This window comes from Odocoileus virginianus, unplaced genomic scaffold (assembly GCF_023699985.2).
Source record: "Odocoileus virginianus isolate 20LAN1187 ecotype Illinois unplaced genomic scaffold, Ovbor_1.2 Unplaced_Scaffold_10, whole genome shotgun sequence".
Taxonomy (NCBI): domain Eukaryota; kingdom Metazoa; phylum Chordata; class Mammalia; order Artiodactyla; family Cervidae; genus Odocoileus; species Odocoileus virginianus.
In genome coordinates, this window is record NW_027224272.1 from 1,186,440 (window position 1) to 1,204,660 (window position 18,221).

Consider the following 18,221-nt stretch of genomic DNA (forward strand, 5'->3'; position numbering starts at 1 on the left):
ATTTCTTTTTCCCCCATCCTTCAATATTATCTATTTTTTATTTATGTATTTTTAAAAATTATACCGTCCTATTATTTTTAAACTTTTTAGGAAGATTGTATTTCCATTGAAAAAAATTTTATCCAATTTTAAAGGCTACTTTCCCTTTTCAGTTATTACAAAGTATTGGCTGTATTCCCTATGTTGTACAATTCATCCTTGATCCTATCTTACAGCCAACACTTTGTGTCTCTTAATCCTCCACCCCTAATTGCCCCCCCCCCCCACCACACTGCTAACTGGGCTTCCCCAGTGGCTCAGAAATAAAAACATCCACCTTCAACACAGGAGATGTAGGTTCAATCCCTGGGTCAGGAAGATTCCCTGGAGAAAGAAACGGCAACCCACTCTAGTATTCTTGCCTGGGAAATTCCATGGACAGAGTTAGCCTGGCGGGCTACTGTTCACAGGGTTGCAAAAGGGTCAGACACAAGTTAGCAACTAAACATTTCATATACATTCTTGAAAGAATGAGGCAAATTCATTGTACTTATCATTTAATTTTATAAAATAAACATTGAAAAGATAAGAGAACTAATATTTCAGTAACTTTTTTTCTTTGGATTTCATCTATCTTAAAGCCAATTTCTTTCACATTTGCAAGGAAATGCCTATAGCAGTGGGCTTCCCTGGTGGCTCAGCAGATAAAGAATCTATCTGAAATGCAGGAGATGCAGGAGACTTGGGTTTGATCCTTGGTCTGGAAGATCCCCTGGAAGAGGGCACAGCAACCCATTCTAGTAATCTTATCTGGAGAATCCCATGGACAAAGGAGCCTAGTGGGCTACAGTCCATAGGGTCGCAAAGAGTCAGACACAACTGAAGTGACTTAGCACACATACACACACGCCTACAGCAGTATCATGTTATCTTGTTCCAGATGACAAAATGGATAGATTCACAATTAATTTCTAAAACAACAGAGCTCTTAAAATTAAATCTTATTATAGCATGAAATGCATCATCAATAATCATAAAGTTTTGAAAGCAATTAAACCTTTATTAAAAGAATCATTTGAACAATGCATATATCAAAAAAGAATATTCAAGTTACACATACAAAATAGGCACACACGGTCATATACACTATTCTCCTTTCAGCCCCACCTCAAATCTAAATTATACGAACACAAACTGCTTCTTTGAACAATGCATGAAGAAACTATTCCTGACTCCCCTAGTTGAGGAAGCAGCTGCTAGTCTCTACATTAGAACTTGCAGTGGCGGAGACCCTTGGCTGAAATTCTGGCCTGAGCTTTCTCGTTTTCATCTTGCAAAGCCTCCTCATACTGAGATGGGAAAGAACTTGGGTCAGTCCCATGAATCTTGGCAATAAACTTTAGGACCTTCATCTTGGTGGTTTCGGCATGAGCTCTGGGGCCCCACAGGAACTCAAATTGCACAGGATCAGCGTTGGCCACCTGCCGGAACTCTAGGTATCCTTCCCTCACGAAATCTTTGGTGATGAGCTGCCTGGGCTCCCCAAAGATGAAGTGCTTCATCCCAGAATATAGCCCGGTCACATTCAGAACTTCCCAAACTTCTTCTTCGGTGGCACAGTTGCTCTTCATGAAGATCACACCCAGGATAAGTAACAGGATGCCGGTCTTGGGCACGCCTGCTTCACCATGCATCATGCCATCATAGGTGAGGCCTGACTTAATGAAAAGGCCATAGCAGTGGTTGGTGGGATCCACTTCCTTCAGATCAAGGCCAAAGAGCATCTCCAGGTGCTCAGAGGCTCTCAGAAGGATCTCAGGGAAGTGGACTTCACAATCGCTGACGACAACCTTGAGCATATCTGCTTTTGTTACTGGCTCTTTCATTCGATACTTGGACAGCAGGACATTCACCAACATAGCTATTTTACTATCGAGAGCACCCACAGGCACATTCATGAAATCTGGCACAGCCTCTGAGGTGCCTGGCACAGCCTCTGAGGTGCTTGGACTATTCTCCTCATCTTGATTCATGGGGACCTCATTTGATTTACTGGATGCAGTGGCTGTGATGCCAATAGAAGATGCGGAGAAACCATGAGGATCCTCAGGAGTATTGGGTTTATCACCACCAGGAGCCTCCTTCAAATTTCCAGGCATCTGAAGGTAGGAGAAGAGATGGGTCTCCTCCAGAGCCCTCGAGATCTGTGCAATCTGCAGGTCCTGGGACTGAGTGAAGGCTTGAAGGGATTGATTCTGTGCACGCCGTGCACTCTTAAAACGCTTAGATAGTTTGATTCTTACGGGTGGCATTTGGCAGCAGTGTGGGCAATGGAAAATCACCACCTAAGGGAAAGAAGGCAGATATGAGTGGATTCAGTTGGTATACTCAACTGCGGTGGCTCAGATAAGAGTTGCCTTCAATGGACTTTTTTGCTAACAGTGCTGTAAGGGTCTCACAGGTCTCCTGGCTGCTGCGTCCCTCACGAAGGAGGAATGTTAATGTTCCTCAGGGACCAGGCAGTCAACACAGGCTAAAAATTCTCAGGGATCACATAGGCAGGTGTATCGTGTCTCTGTAGCACCATTACCTTTCTGAAAAGGGTGGTTCCATCGGTCCTCACTCAGTTTCATTACCTTGGCCAGTGCCAGGATCTCTTCTACCATGCTTAAATATGAGGCTATTCTCCTAAGACCAATTAATGTTACATCTCCTAAAATGACTGAGGAGGATGTGCTGAGCTACCTTCTCCAGAATCTCTGTGATTTCCCAGGGATGACAACAAAGTTAAAATTGTGGATGCTATCTCTGTTGGTGTTGTGGTCCCCCTAGTTTCACTTGGTTATGCTACTTTGAATCTACATAAGTCTGGGGATCTCTGCCTGCTGCCATAACACTGCCACTCAGAACAAAGCCCTGACCTACTGAGATCTAATTGGGGTAATTAGAGGACACAGCCATTTGACATCCTTGCCCACAGACTCTCAGCACTGACAACAGTGCAAGGCTGAACTCTGTTATCCCTGTTCTACTGGGGTCAGTGTTCCCTCAATATTCAGAGTCTTTGCCTTGACTACTGGCAGGGCCTCAGACTTGATCACTCTGCAAACTGGTGCCAATCTGTCTGCATACAAGAGTTCCCTATCATTCAGAGTCAGCCCAGGATGAACTGAGAAAGTACACTTTATAACTACCTCTACTAGGTCTTCCTTAGGCCAATAATAAGAACTAGACAATGTGGAGCTCCCTCTTTTCTTGGGTGGATTGACTCCTCAGACCTTATTCTTCATCCTTACTGTGACAGACCCTGGCCTCCTTCCTTTGCTGACCTCATATGATATAGGACGTAGATCAAGGACATCAGCTGTCTGTAACATTCAAGAAGGAAGAAAGCAGGGAAGCTGTTATGAGATCTTTGACCAGGTTCCCTAAGCTGGTAAAGTTCTGGGGCTCTTTGACAACCCTATGTTCTGGGCTGGATTCCACTGTGTCTTTCTCTTGTGTCTCCACACAGACTATTGTACTGCCTCCTGATTTGAGCCACCTCCTTCACACTGTTAGGTAGTTAGAATAGGGAAAAGGAGTCCAGAATGGCGGTGGCTAAAAGACAAGGAAGGGAAAAGCCCGCGAAAATAGAACAAAGGAAGGTCCTCGGATAGAACAAACAGCACTCCTGGCCCAATTTATATAGGACAGGCCCGGGGTGGGAGGGACATATAAAAAGAGGAGCCAAAGCTCTCTCTCTCTCTCTCCTGCACGCTGGGGCGCTCTTCTCTTCGCGTCTTTGGATCGACGTGCCCTCACGCCTCGAAGATGGATTTTCCTGCTATCTTCTAAATAAAATAGAGCTGTAACACTGAGCTGTAACACTGATTTGTCTAAGAGCTATAACACGGTCCGTTCGAGACCTGAGAGCTATAACACGGTCTGTCCAAGACCCGAGAGCTGTGACACGCCGAGGGGGCTTTAATGTCCATCACTCCAAATCTTTGTTGTGATGAGACAAAAACCGAGGAGCATACACTCGCCTGACAAGACCATGACTGCCACCTCCCTAGAAGTGAGCTGATGAGACTTCCGGCTAGCCTTGTCTAGGACATCCCTGGGAATGACTACAGAGTCACAACAGGTATATGAGAGTGTCCCATCTATGTTCGAGTAGATAGTCAGCTCTTAGCTCAAAAAAATGTCTTTACTTTGAATCTTGACAGTGTATGAGAATCCTTCCCTCTGATGACCAGAAGTTGCTCCTCACACTAGAGAGTCATGCCCCTGCAACCTCTGAGGAAGTATTAAGAGGATCTGACATGCAGAGTTCCCAAACATGACCGATGAATACAGCTTTGTTCAGATCATAAGGTTCTAGAGTTGATATCCCCATAAGCCTCAATTAGGATACTTTCCTTGACTTATAACAGGTAATGGGATCCCACATTGTGTTCACAAACCAATCTTCATAACCCTGAATTCACCAAGCAGTAAATGGGGTGATGTTTCAGTTTGATAGCCCTGCATGGGGCCTCACAAAGCTGACAGCAGATCTAAAATGACTTATGTTTGGCTCCTATCATCTGGGACAGGAGGTTCTCTCAGTCCTTTCTCGGGGGCTTTACTTTGGCAACTAGTAGGGCCTTAGTCATCACCTTCTGATAACAAAGGCCATCTGTGCCCGCCCCCCAAAAAAGTGAGATCTATTCGCTGAGACAACTGAGAAAGAAAGGATGGGGAATCTTACCCAGTCACCACAGCAGGCTTACCAGTGTTGAGAGTATGGGTAAGATAATCTGGACCCCTCTGTTCTGGGGTTGGCAGGCCCCTCAAACCTCATTTAGGGACCTTACCTTGGTCTTAACAGGCCTTGGGACTCATCCTTTGCTCACTTCATGTGCTAAGCCCTGTATATCCGAACACTCTCCTCACTGAAAGCCCAAGAAGGAAGAGGAGCAGCATACCATCCTGTCTGCTTCCCTGGACTGATGGTTAAGAGTGTATCCTTGTTACCACCGCCCCTCCACCCTGTCCTAGGGTAACTTAGGCTCTCCGTTCTAATTCTGTGTCTTAAGTTTCTGGAACCCCTTCTACTCTGTCCTTGGTAATCCCAAGGACCCCACTCAGATAAACACAAATCACTTCCTGAGCCCTCTGAAGACTAAAGTAGTATGTAGGAATTCTGACCACTCTTTCCTCAGACTTACAAGGGCTAAATGCAGAGGCAGAGTGAAGTTCATGGAGATCACACCTACACTGGAATGGTGTGCCCCATTAGTCCTCATTCAATTCCTACATTGCTCTTGGCACTGTGTAAGACTCCTCTTCTGACCAGATGCCCATTCTTTTATGACTTCCAAACAGGAAGCAAGGGAATATTTCCTCTGGATATCCCTGTCCACAACCTCCTAGGATGACAATATCTGTGGACACTGTGGGATCACATGTGTCTGAGAGTGAATGTTTCCTCACTGATAACTCTGGGCTCTTACTGTGAATACTTTAAGCACTTGGGAATCCTTCTTCTGAATTAAAGATCTAAATATAAGACCAGAAACTATAAAACTCCTAGAGGAGAACATAGGCAAAACACTCTCTGACATAAATCACAGCAAGATCCTCTATGACACACCTCCCAGAATATTGGAAATAAAAGCAAAAATAAACAAATGGGACCTAATTAAACTTAAAAGCTTTTGTACAACAAAGGAAACTATAAGCAAGGTGAAAAGACAGCCTTCAGAATGGGAGAAAATAATAGCAAATGAAGTAACAGACAAAGAATTAATCTCAAAAATATACAAGCAACTCCTCCAGCTCAACTCCAGAAAAATAAATGACCCAATCAAAAAATGGGCCAAAGAACTAAACAGACATTTTTCCAAAGAATACATACACATGGCTAACAAATACATGAAAAGATGCTCAACATCACTCATTATGAGAGAAATGCAAATCAAAACCACAATGAGGTACCATTTCACTCCAGTCAGGATGGCTGCTATCTGAAAGTCTACAAGCAATAAATGCTGGAGAGGGTGTGGAGAAAAGGGAACCCTCTTACACTGTTGGTGGGAATGCAAACTAGTACAGCCGCTATGGAGAACAGTGTGGAGATTCCTTAAAAAAATGGAAACGGAACTGCCATATGACCCAGCAATCCCACTCCTGGGTATACACACCGAGGAAACCAAAACTGAAAGAGACATGTGTACCACAATGTTCATTGCAGCACTGTTTATAATAGCCAGGACATGGAACCAACTTCACTTCTTTAGAACAAGGCTCACAAATTCCTAAAACTGATGAAGTTATCTGATACATGCTCAACCTTTCTAGAGATCTCACATGCTTAGCCACAGGGCAATAGACGAGCTTGATGTTAATGGGCTGTTCTGGAATTGTTGCTGCTGTTCAGTCACTCAGTTGTGTCCAACTCTTTGCGACCCCATGAACTGCAGCATGCCAGGCTTCCCTGTCCTTCACTATCTCCCACAGTTTGCTCAAACTCATGTCCCTTGAGTCAGTGATGCCATCCAACCATCTCATCCTCTGCATACCCCTTTCTCCTCATGCCCTCAATCTTTCCCAGAATCAGGGTCTTTCCCAAGGAGGTGGCTCTTTGCATCAGGTGGTCAAAGTATTGCACTTCAGCTTCAGCATCAGTCCTTTCAATGAATATTCAGGGTTGAATTCCTTTAGGATTGGCTGGTTTGATCTCCTTGCAGTCCAAGGGACTCTCAAGAGTCTTCTCCAGCACTGCAGTTTGAACAGCATCAATTCTTCAGCACTCAGCCTTCTTTATGGTACAACTCTCATATCTGTACATGACTACTGGGAAAACCATAGCTTTGATTATACGTGTGCTCCGAAATCACTGTGGACAGTGACTGCAACCATGAAATTAAAAGATGCTTGCTCCTTGGAAGGAAAGCTGTGACAAACCTAGATAGCATATTAAAAAGCAGAGACATCACTATGCTGACAAAAGGTTCATATAGTCAAAGTTACGCTTTTTCCAGTATTCATGTACAGATGTGAAAGATTGTCCACAAAGAAGGCTGAGAGCTGGAGAACTGATGCTTTTGGAGTGCAGTGCTGGAGATGACTCTTCAGAGTCCCTTGGACTGCAAGGTGATCAAGCCAGTCAATCCTAAAAGAAAGTCAACTCCTTCAGACTCCAAGGGCTGAGCAAAGCAGCAGCACTTTTGCCCCCACTGGTGAGGGGTGGGAGTAGGGTGGTATTGGCGGGTGGGGTGTTGGGGGTCATGGTGGGCACATGGGGGTAGGAATGAGGTGGGCAGGTGGGGAGTCGGGGGTAGGGTGGGGTGGGGTGGCGGGGGTGGGGGCGGGGTGGGGCGGGGTGACGGGGGTGGGGGCGGGGTGGGGGTGGCAGTGGCGGGGGTGGGGGCGGGGCGGGGCGACGGGGGTGGGGGCGGGGCGACGGGGGTGGGGGCGGGGCGGGGCGGGGCGACGGGGGGTGGGGGCGGGGCGGGGCAAGGCGACGGGGGTGGGGGGTGGGGCGACGGGGTGGGGGCGGGGCGACGGGGGTGGGGGCGGGGCGGCGGTGGCGGGGTGGGGGTGGGGGCGGGGCGGCGGTGGCGGGGTGGGGGTGGGGGCGGGGCGGCGGGGGCGGGGTGGGGGTGGGGGCGGGGCGGCGGTGGCGGGGTGGGGTAAGAGGCTCCTCAGCCGATTGCCCTGCCGAGAATCAGTGAGTCTGCTATTCTGCCGGGGGGCGGGTCACCTCTAGATTTACTTCGGGGCGTTTGCTTTTGGACCCGTAGGTCAGGGACTCAGCCCTGCACACACAAAGACACCACCTCGATCAGACGGCCAAACAGGAAGTGCGTGATAGGTCGGCCCTGAACCTGCCTGGGCAGGAACCCCACCAGGGTTCGGGTGGTGTTCTCATTAGGTGGGCACCCTCCATTCTGGGGCAGGGGGTCCCCTCGGTACTCATTTACAGGCTCACCTGATACTTAGTGGCACCTGCGGCCCCACTACTGGACTTCGCGCTTCCGATCCAAGCTCTCACAGTCTTGCCGTCTGCGACGGAATGTCAGGGGGCGTGACATCCGGTGACTCCAGACAAGAACCTCCGGGGTCACCCAGCAGGAGTGGGCATTGTACGCACGCACTCAGTTTCAGCAGACGTGACTGCTGGTCTTGCTCGAAGTTCTTATAATGGCTTTTGCTAGGCTGTGGGAACCTTGAGATCTTTTAATATTGAGTAGGCAAAAATGTCTATCATCATTTTTATTCTGAAAGTGAATGTCGCTCAGTGGTGTCGGACTGAGCGTATATAGCATATATACACCATGGGGTGTATAGACCCCATGGACTATACAATCCATGAAATTCTCCAGACCAGAATACTGGAGTAGGTAGCCGTTCCCTTCTCCAGGGGATCTTCCCAACCCAGGGATCGAACCCAGGTCTCCCACATTGCAGGCGGATTCTTTACCAGCTGAGTCACAAGGGAAGCCCAAGAACATTGGAGTGGGTAGCCTAGTCTTTAACAAAGATACTATATAGGAAGGTAATGTGAAACAGAGCTAACCAAAGAGATAAGCATCAGAAAACAAAAACAATGCTAATATAATTAAACATCAATAAAGCATGTAGGAGGTAAATCTACTAATGAAAAACTGTTAAAGTAATAAAACGGTTTTAAACAAAATTGCTAGATATAAGATAAATATATAAAAATGCACCTTTTTCTGTAACAGTATTAAGGTGAATTCAAATAAAAATAACTTTTAAACTATAATGATAAATACCTCATTCTTAAAAATAAATATAATAAAAAGTATAAGGACTCCATAGAATAATTATACAGATATTTCTTGAAATTGCTTACATCCTAACTAAATGGAAAAATATATGTATTTCTATGGAAGATTCAATATTAAAAGCATGTTATTTAGTGTTAGTCACTCAGTTGTGTCCAACTCTTTGTGACCCCATGGACTGTAGCCCATCAGGCTCCTCTGTCCATGGAATTCTCCAGGCAAGAATACTAGAGTGGGTAGCCATTCCCTTCTCCAGGGGATCTTCCCAACCCAGGGATCAAACCCAGGTCTCCTGCATTGCAGGCAGATTCTTTACCATCTGAGCCACCAGGGAAGCATAAACATGTTCATCTTCCCCAAATTTAATCTACTAGTAACTATAATGTCTGTTTCTCAATAAAGTCACATAATTTGTGTGTGAACGTTTATGTATGTCTGTGTGTGTGTGTGTGAACCTTGACAAGGTCATTCTAAAATTTAAATTGACTTGCAAATGTCTATGAATAGCCAACACAGTCATGAAAAAGAAAGATACAACATTAAGAATTGTGAAAATATCACAGTAATGAGAGCTTGTGGTATAGATACAGGCATGTTCCAAAACAGACTCATTGTATATATCCTGATTTATTGAAAGTTAGCTACTATTGAGAAGTGGGGGAGAAGAACAGTGTTTTAATAAAAAATTACAATGCAATAGTTTGATATTCACATTAAACACAAAATGTGACTAAAACTGCCCCTCACACAACACAGATTTCATTTCCAAATGGATTAACACAAATTCCAATTCCAAGTGGATTAGAAACTTAGATTTTTAATATTTTAGAGTTTGCGGCATAAGTGCAGGCATGGGCAAATAGACCAAAGTGTCTCCAAACAGACCACTTGTATATGTTGCTTGATTTATTAAAAAAAAAAAAAAAAAAAGCCTTTGCAGAGAAGTGGGAAAAAAAGCACTATTTTTATGAAGAAATGACAGCAGAACAGTTGGTTCTAGAAGAATTCAGATCACGTTTCTAGTCCCAGCTCTGTTATATTCTAGCCCTGTCAACAAGGGCATATTACCAAACTCTATGAGCCTCAGGCTGTTCATCTGTTAAATGGGTTTGATAAGCCCTGTCTTCTCGGATTGCTGGAATATAGGTAATACATCTAAAGCATATATCATAGTGCCTGGCATATCTGAGATGATTAACAGTTTGTGAATACATGTCTCAGAGCATGAAGTGCTATAGGACATGGAATAGTAAATCAACCAAAATGCTGATTTGCAAGTAAAACATCATCAACTTCCCCCATTTGAAGACATAATGTAGTAGGGAAGAACAAATCTGACTCCATATTAGATGTGTTCCTTTTACTTTAACCTTGCTGTAACCTTTGTGCTCTGTGCCTGTGCTTAGTCATGCTGGCTCTGCACCTTTTGTAAAAGAATATTGCCTATAGCTTGAAATATACAGGATAACCTGACCATGACCTAACCAGAAAATAACATTTGTGCAGTTGGAATTTACAGGAAGATTGTGTGATCTGACAGACCGTGAGTTCTGGATTTTTAAGGCATGAGCCACCCATTTCTGTTCAAGGCCCTGCAATAAGCCTTTCTCTGCTCCAGACTCCAACCTTTTGGTGTTGTTTGGCCTCACTGTGTGTGTTGGGCACATGGACTTTCATTCAGTAAAATATTATTTGAGTGCTGAAGAGTCTTCTCCATTTGGATACAATTCACAGCTCCTGAAATTTGTGTAAAGGGCCACCTTCTTCTACTCCTCCCAGCTGCCATTCCATCCAAACCACACCTATTTTCATTCATTCCACCACAAGCAGAAAATTTGTAGACTTACAAATTATATTCAAGATAACAATTCAAATGCCCTTTTTAATGGAGTAGGCTCTAGTTCTCAGCCCAAAGACAAAGACTGCAGGCCCAGCATCTTTTTCACATCGTACCTCAATCAAGTCACAGACTTTTTCCCACAGAAACTCTCTATACACAATATACATAAAACACCTAGTTTTTATACCAGATTCAACTGCACTGGGACAAAGTACAGGCCACCTTCCGTTACTGTCACAAGTAGAAGTTCTCTCTGGCTTACCTAAAATATCAAAATAACTGTTATGAACAGTTTTTCATTTCAGGCTTAGTCTCTCAACTCTAAGATACATATGAGTGTCTGGCTTCTACTCACAACACTGACAGCCTCATCTAGCCCACTATCCAACTTAACTTAAAAAATACCTCCCACTGAAGAAACAGTCAGGTCCAAAACCTCAAACATTCTTCCTTTCTGAGATTTATATTTGACTGTTCTCATCTGCAGCCCATCCTGCTTAACTCCTTCCTTTTGTTTGTTCTATTTGATTTGTGCAGTGTTTCACCAACTTCATCATGTGAAAGCTGTTCCTAGACTCTAGAGTACCATGGGCAAGGGTTGGACCAACTTTATTTTAGCATTCCTTATACTAATAAGGAGGCTTCCAAAGAACAGATGCCTAATAATGTCTGAAGGATGAAAGGGCTTATGACCTAAAGGTTAATTAACTATGGTTTTATTTCTCCTATATTCTTGAATAAGCTAAGCACATCTGTGTCTTTACTTTTACTAAAAGAAATACTAAAATATAAAAAAAACAATAATTAACTATTTTATTTCCCTTCTATTTTGTGATCCTAATTATTTCACTATGTGATTTTTTTCTTATTTCCAAGAAAATACCAAGACTCTTAAGCCTGATAAACAGCAACAAACCTGTGATCTATGTCATTCATAAACTTAGATTCTGATGCTAAATAAAATTTCTATAACAAAGACAGCATTAAAAAACAAAGATAAAAGGTAAATCACAAAGTTCTCCACACAGAACAGGAACACAGAGATACCTACAGCCCCACTTTGGCCCTCCATTACTAAGAAGATTCATTCTTCATCCACATGAAGAATCTGCCTCAGACTTCACCAGAGCCAGGAAAAGCTACTGACATAGCCCTGGAATTTGAACTGACCATGGCAGTAGTGCCAGTCCTAGCTGCAACTCTTGCTCAAGCTCTCTTTCTCATCTCTCCTAGCCTCTTCATACCAGGACTGGAAGGCACTGGGACAGCAATGTTGACCTTGGCCAAAACTTCCAGGATTTTCATCTTGCAGGTTTCAACCAGGCTCTTGGACCCCAAAGATCACAGCAGAGAGGATCACTTCTGGTCATCTGCCCCTACTCCAGGCATTTTCCCTGCATCAAATCTCTGGTGGGGAGTTTCTTGGGCTCCCCCCAAATTAAATGCCTCCTCCCAACGTATTCCCCTACACTATTCAGGAATCCAAGGATCTCCTCCTCAGTGGCATAACTGTCATTCATGGAGATCGAACCCAGGAGAGGCATCAACAGTCCAGTCTTTGCATTTCCCTGCCACTAGTCAAACTCCCTTTGTGGGTTATGTCCAACTTGCTGACAAAGGCATAGGAATGACTTCTGGGGTTGGTTTTTCTACATTCATGCCAAAAATCAGCTTGAAGTACTTGTGAAAATTTCAGGGAGGTAGTACTTATGCTTTTTGTTGACAATCTTTAACACGTTTGCTTTTGTAGTGAGTCTTTTATTTTATACTTGGGCAGCAGGAATTGCACTGTCAACTGTACTATGCTTCCTCATTAGAAGGGCTCTGGGTCAGTTCTTAAATGAGAGGTGCTTATCCTTTTCTCATCTTGGCTCCTGGCACCTTCATCTGATCTCATGCTGAAGTACTTGCGGAAACTATGGTAGTGGGTGTGACTCTCTGAAGTTCCTAAGAATACCAGCAGCAGGGGGCCCTGGAGAATATCCCCCCAAATAGGAGGGGAGGTGTCTGACTTTGGGATTTGTGGTGTTTCTCACCAAACTTCTTACTCCTCTGCTCCCAAGGTATGGTGACACTGGCCAGGGACATGAGGCAGAAGTGTGGGCAGGAGAGTAGGTAATGCCAATCTACTAGGAAGAAGTATAGAGGGTGTGCTCATCTTCAGTAGGGAGATACTTCCTTAGTTGTAATAAAGACAGTCTTTGCAGGTTTCCTTGAGGGCACTATTCTAGGTAGCCACAGGGCTGTTCTTCTTCCTGCCCCCTAAGACCTCTGATATAGTGGATTGAATTGTGTGCCCCCAAAAGATGTGTTCAAGTCTTATTCTCCACTAGCTGTGAATGTGACCATATCTGGAAACAGGATCCTTGCAAATGTGATCAAATTAAGGTGAGGTCATCCTGGAATAGGGTGAGCCTTAAATGCGATGACTGGTATCTTTGTAACAGAAAAGAGAAAGAGATTTGGACATAGAGACACAGAAGAGACACAGAGGGGAAAAAGGCCATCTGACGTCAGAAGCAAACCACCAGAAGCCAGGAGAAAAGCATAGAATAAGTTCTTAGAGCTTCCAGAAGGAACCAACGCTGCTAACAACTTGATTTCAAACCTTTGGCCTCCAGAACTGTGACTGAATAAATTTATGGCTATTGTAGCCACCAAAGTTGTGGTACTTGTTATGGCAGTCCTAGAAGCTAATATACCTAGGGCGGAAGTCACAGGGAGTTTTAGGATGAGGCCTTTTATCCCTGCCTAAGGTATACTGGCCTGACAGAAGGGGCTGGCATTCAGGCTCCCTGTGCTCTGGAGTGAGTCATACTCTTAGGACACATTCAAGATCATCATTTTAACTATTAACTAGGCTTTGGTCCCCTCCCTTGCTGTGAAGTTGCCACTTCAAGGCACTTGCTTCCCTGCAACACCAGGGAAAAAAAAAAGTGAAGGGGTGTGTCAGCCACAACCCCTACAATGGGATATCTAGTATTGACTAATCTGTTGGTATTTCTCAGTCCTGACATGCCTGGTTGCCAATTATTGAAGAAGTGTCCTCACCTTGGCTCCTCGTAGGGCCTGCAGCTGTTCCCTTTAGTAACCAATGGCTACACCATCATCCCCTTAGACCTGATGTAAAGAAGTGAGAGTCTGGCCCAGGGTCTTCAAGGGCTGACCACAGAAATTATAAAGACACAACAATCCTAATATGTAGGCCCTCAAAGAAGAGTTTCAAAAACATAAAACAAAAACTCAGGGAACCGAACAGACTTGTAGACAAATTCACACGATAGTCAGGGTTTTAAAACACCTTTCTCTATGGAATCAACAGCAACCACAGAAAGGAACTCATCAAGGATTTAGAAGATATACAGTATCACCTTCATGGATCATAGCCTTGTTGTGGCAAAGGGGCTTGTGTAACTTAATGAAGCTATGAGCCATGATGTGTAGAACCACCCAAGGCAGACGGGCGATAGTGAACAGTTCTGACAAAACGTTGTCCACTGGAGAAGGGAATGGCAAACCACTCCAGTATCCTTGCCACAAGAACCCCATGAACAGTATGAAAGGCAGAAAAGTATGACACTGGAAGATGAGCCCTCCCAGGTTGGCAGGTGTCCAATATGCTAATGGGGAAGAGTAGATGGCAATTATTAATGGCTCCAGAAAGAATGAAGCCGATGGGCCAAAGCGGAAACAACACTCAATTGCAGATGTGGCTAGTTGTGAAAGTAAGGTCCCATGCTGTAAAGAACATTATTGCTTAAGAACCTGGAATGTTAGGTCCATGAATCAAGGTAAACTGGACGTGGTTAAGCAGGAGATGGTGAGAGTGAACATCAACATCTTAGGCATTAGTGAACTAAAATGGACGGAAATGGACAAATTTAATTCACATGACCATTTTATCTACTACTGTGGGAAAGAAATCCTTTAGAGGAAATGGAGTAGCCCTCAGAGTCAACAAGAGTGTTTGAAATGCAGTACTTGGGTGCAATCTCAAAAACAACAGAATGATCTCAGGTTCATTTCCAAGGCAAACCATTCAACATCACAGTAATTCAAGTCTATGCCCCAACCACTGATGCTGAAGAAGCTGAAGTTGACCAGTTCTATGAAGACCTACAAGACCTTCTAGAACTAACACCAAAAAAGATGTCCTTTTCATCATAGGGGATTGGAATGCAAAAGTAGGAAATTCAAGAGATACCTGGAATAACTGATAAGTTTGGCCTTGGAGTACAGAATGAAGCAGGGCAAAAGCTAACAGCATTTTCTCAAGACAACAAATTGGTCAAAGCAAACACCCTTTTCCAACAACACAAGAGACAACTCTATACACGGACATCCCCAGATGGTCAATATCACAATCAGATCGATTATATTCTTTGCAGCCAAAGATGGAGAAGCTTTATACAGTCAGCGAAAACAAGACCTGGAGCTGACTGTAGCTCAGATCATGAACTCCTTATTGCAAAATTCAGGCTTAAATTGAAGAAAGTATAGGGAAAACCACTAGGCCATTCAAGTATGACCTAAATCAAATCCCTTATGATTATACAGTGGAGGTGATGAATAGATTCAAGGGATTAGATCTGGTAGACAGAGTGCCTGAAGAACTATGGATGGAGGTTTGTAACACTGTACAGGAGGCAGTGACCAAAACCATCCCAAAGAAAAAGAAATGCAAGAAGGCAAAGTGGTTGTCTGAGGAGGCCTTACAAATAGCTGAGGAAAGAAGAGAAGTGAAAGGCAAAGGAGAAAGGGAAAGATATACCCAACTGAATGCAGAGTTCCAGAGAATAGCAAGGAGAGATAAGAAAGCCTTCTTAAATGAACAATGCAAAGAAATAGAGGAAAACAATAGAATGGGAAAGACTAGAGATCTCTTCAAGAAAACTGGAGATACCAAGGGAACATTTCATGCAGGATGGACACAAAAAAGGACAGAAATGGTAAGGACCTAACAGAAGCAGAAGAGATTAAGAAGAGGTGGCAAGAATACACAGAACTATACAAGAAATGTCTTAATGACCTGGATAACCACAATGGTGTGGTCAGTCACCTAGAGCCAGACATCCTGGAAGTGTGAAGTCAAGTGGGCCTTAGAAAGCATTACTATAGAGGAAGCTGGTAGACATGATGGAATTTCAGCTGAACTATTTCAAATCCTAAAGGATGATGCTGTTAAAGTGCTGCACTCAATATGCCAGCAAATTTGGAAAACTCAGTAATGGCCACAGGACTGGAAAAGGTCAGTTTTCATTCCAATCCCAAAGAAGGGCAATGCCAAAGAATGTTCAAACTACCATACAATTGCACTCATTTCACATGCTAGTAAAGTTATGCTCAAAATCCTTCAAGCTAGGCTTCAGCAGTATGTGAACCGAGAACTTCCAGGTGTACAAGCTGGGTTTAGAAAAGACAGAGGAACCAGAGATCAAATTGCCAACATTCACTGGATCATAGAGAAAGCAAGGGAATTCCAGAAAAACATCTACTTCTGCTTCATTGACTACGCTAAAGCCTTTGACTGTGTGGATCACAACAAACTGTGGAAAATTCTTAAAGAGATGGGAATACCAGACCACCTTACCTGTCTCCTGAGAAACCTGTATGTGAGTCAAGAAGCAACAGTTAGAACTGAACATGGAACAACTGACTGGTTCAAAATTGGGAAAGGAGTTATAAGGCTGTGTATTGTCACCCTGCTTATTTAAGTTATATTCAGAGTACATCACGTGAAATGCCAGGCTGGATGATTCACAAGCTGGAATCAAGATTGGCAAGAAAAATATCAATAACCTCAGATATGCAGATGATGCCACTCTAATGGTTTTGGGCTCCAAAATCACTGCAGATGGTGACTGCAGCCATGAAATTAAAAGACTCTTGCTCCTTGGAAGAAAAGCTATGACAAACTTAGACAGTATATTAAAAAGCAGAGACATCACTTTACCAACAAAGGTGTGTATAATCAAAGCTGTGGTTTTTCCAGTAGTCTATGTACAGATGTGAGAGTTGGACCATAAAGAAGGCTGAGTACTGAAGAACTGATGCTTTTGAACTGTGGTGCTGGAAAACTCTTGAGAGTCCCTTGGACAGCAAGGATATCAAACCAGTCAGTCCTAAAGGAATTCAACCCTGAATATTCATTGGAAGGACTGATGCTGAAGCTGAAGCTCCAATTCTTTGGCCACCTATTGCAAAGAGTCAACTCAGTGGAAAAGACCCTGATGCTTAGAAAGATTGGAGACAAAAGGAGAAGAGGTGGGGGCAGCGCAGAGGATGAGAGGATTAGATAGCATCACAGACTCAATGGGCATGAATGAGTTTGAGCAAACTCCAGGAGACTGTGGAGGACAGAGGAGCCTGGCATGCTGCAGTCCATGGAGTTACAGTCAGACATGACTTAGTGACTGAACAATAACAACAAATATAGTATAAAGGATATAGAACTAAACAGCATTATAATCTAATGAGATCCAATTAATGTTTATAGAACATGATCTAACACAACAGAACACACCTTGCTTTCAGACACACGTAGAATATTTACAAGCTAAACTATACCCTGTGTAAAAAAAAAAAGAAGAAACATTAAGAAGGTAAAAGAATGAAATCACACAGAGTGTGTTCTCTGAATGTAATGGAATGAAACTATTATATAAATCAATAACAAACTTATCAGGAAAATCTTCAAATTATTGGAAATTAAATAACATACCCATAAAGAATATATAGGTCAAAGAGGATTTCTTAGGGTTAATTTTTTAACTCTGTTCAAATGAATCAATGAAAACTAAAATGTAATGTATCAGAACCTATGGGATTCAGGTAAGGCAGTGATTAGAGGAATTTATAGCACTAATTGCTTATACTAACATATTAGTTTGACTTTACTGCTTTAACAAATATCCACAAATTTAGCTGTTAAAAACAACACAAGTGTATTGTTTTATGGTTCTATAGTTCTAAAGTTTGACATACATCTTATGAGGCAAAAATCTATGTGTTGACAGGACCACATTACTTTCTGCAAGTTTTAGGGTCAATCTCCAATAAGCTACTGCAATGCTCATTGTGGATTCACCAAAGCACAGAGCTGAAAAGTATCTGAAACAGAACCAACAGAATTGAAAAGAAAAATAGATAAATCTATAATTATGTTTGGAGTTGTTAAAGGTTAGCTAAGCTACTCCATGGTATTACTGCCTCAGCATCCATTTTGTTCAGCCAAGTAGCCTGCAGAGACCTTAAACTGATTCGAGCCCCTTGGGCAAGTGCATGCTCTAGACAGCATCCCACAGAACCACAAGCAAATTAAATTCCTGATATGACTTCTGCAATAGACTTTGTCATCAACAGTCTCCTCTGACTCCCAGGGTCACCCCCTTCTATACCCCTTAGATGAGACCCCACATAACTTTACACTTTTGTTTTGAATTGACCAAAAATATCTTCATGAACCAGATAATCATGATGGTGTGATCAATCACCTAGAGCGAGACATCCTGGAATATGAAGTCAAGTGGGCCTCAGGAAGCATCACTATGAACAAAGCTAGTGGTAGTGATGGAATTCCAGTTGAGCTATTTCAAATCCTAAAAGATGATGCTGCAAAAGTG

The 18,221-nt window shown here is 43.3% G+C and overlaps 1 protein-coding gene across 1 annotated transcript; it reads right to left on the minus strand.

The window, feature by feature from the left end:
• Positions 1 to 1,013: 1,013 nt before the first annotated feature.
• Positions 1,014 to 8,006, minus strand: LOC110126816 (melanoma-associated antigen B16-like). The gene is made up of 2 exons (XM_020876685.2): positions 7,940 to 8,006; positions 1,014 to 2,324 (listed from the first exon to the last, which is right to left on the minus strand). The coding sequence occupies exon 2, from the start codon at positions 2,289 to 2,291 to the stop codon at positions 1,248 to 1,250; it is 1,044 nt and encodes a 347-aa protein (XP_020732344.2). The 5' UTR covers positions 2,292 to 2,324; positions 7,940 to 8,006; the 3' UTR covers positions 1,014 to 1,247.
• Positions 8,007 to 18,221: the final 10,215 nt, after the last annotated feature.

Excerpts from the sequence above, each read along its gene's own strand:
- LOC110126816 (XM_020876685.2), bottom strand. The coding sequence starts at position 2,291 with ATGCCACCCGTAAGAATCAAACTATCTAAGCGTTTTAAGAGTGCACGG.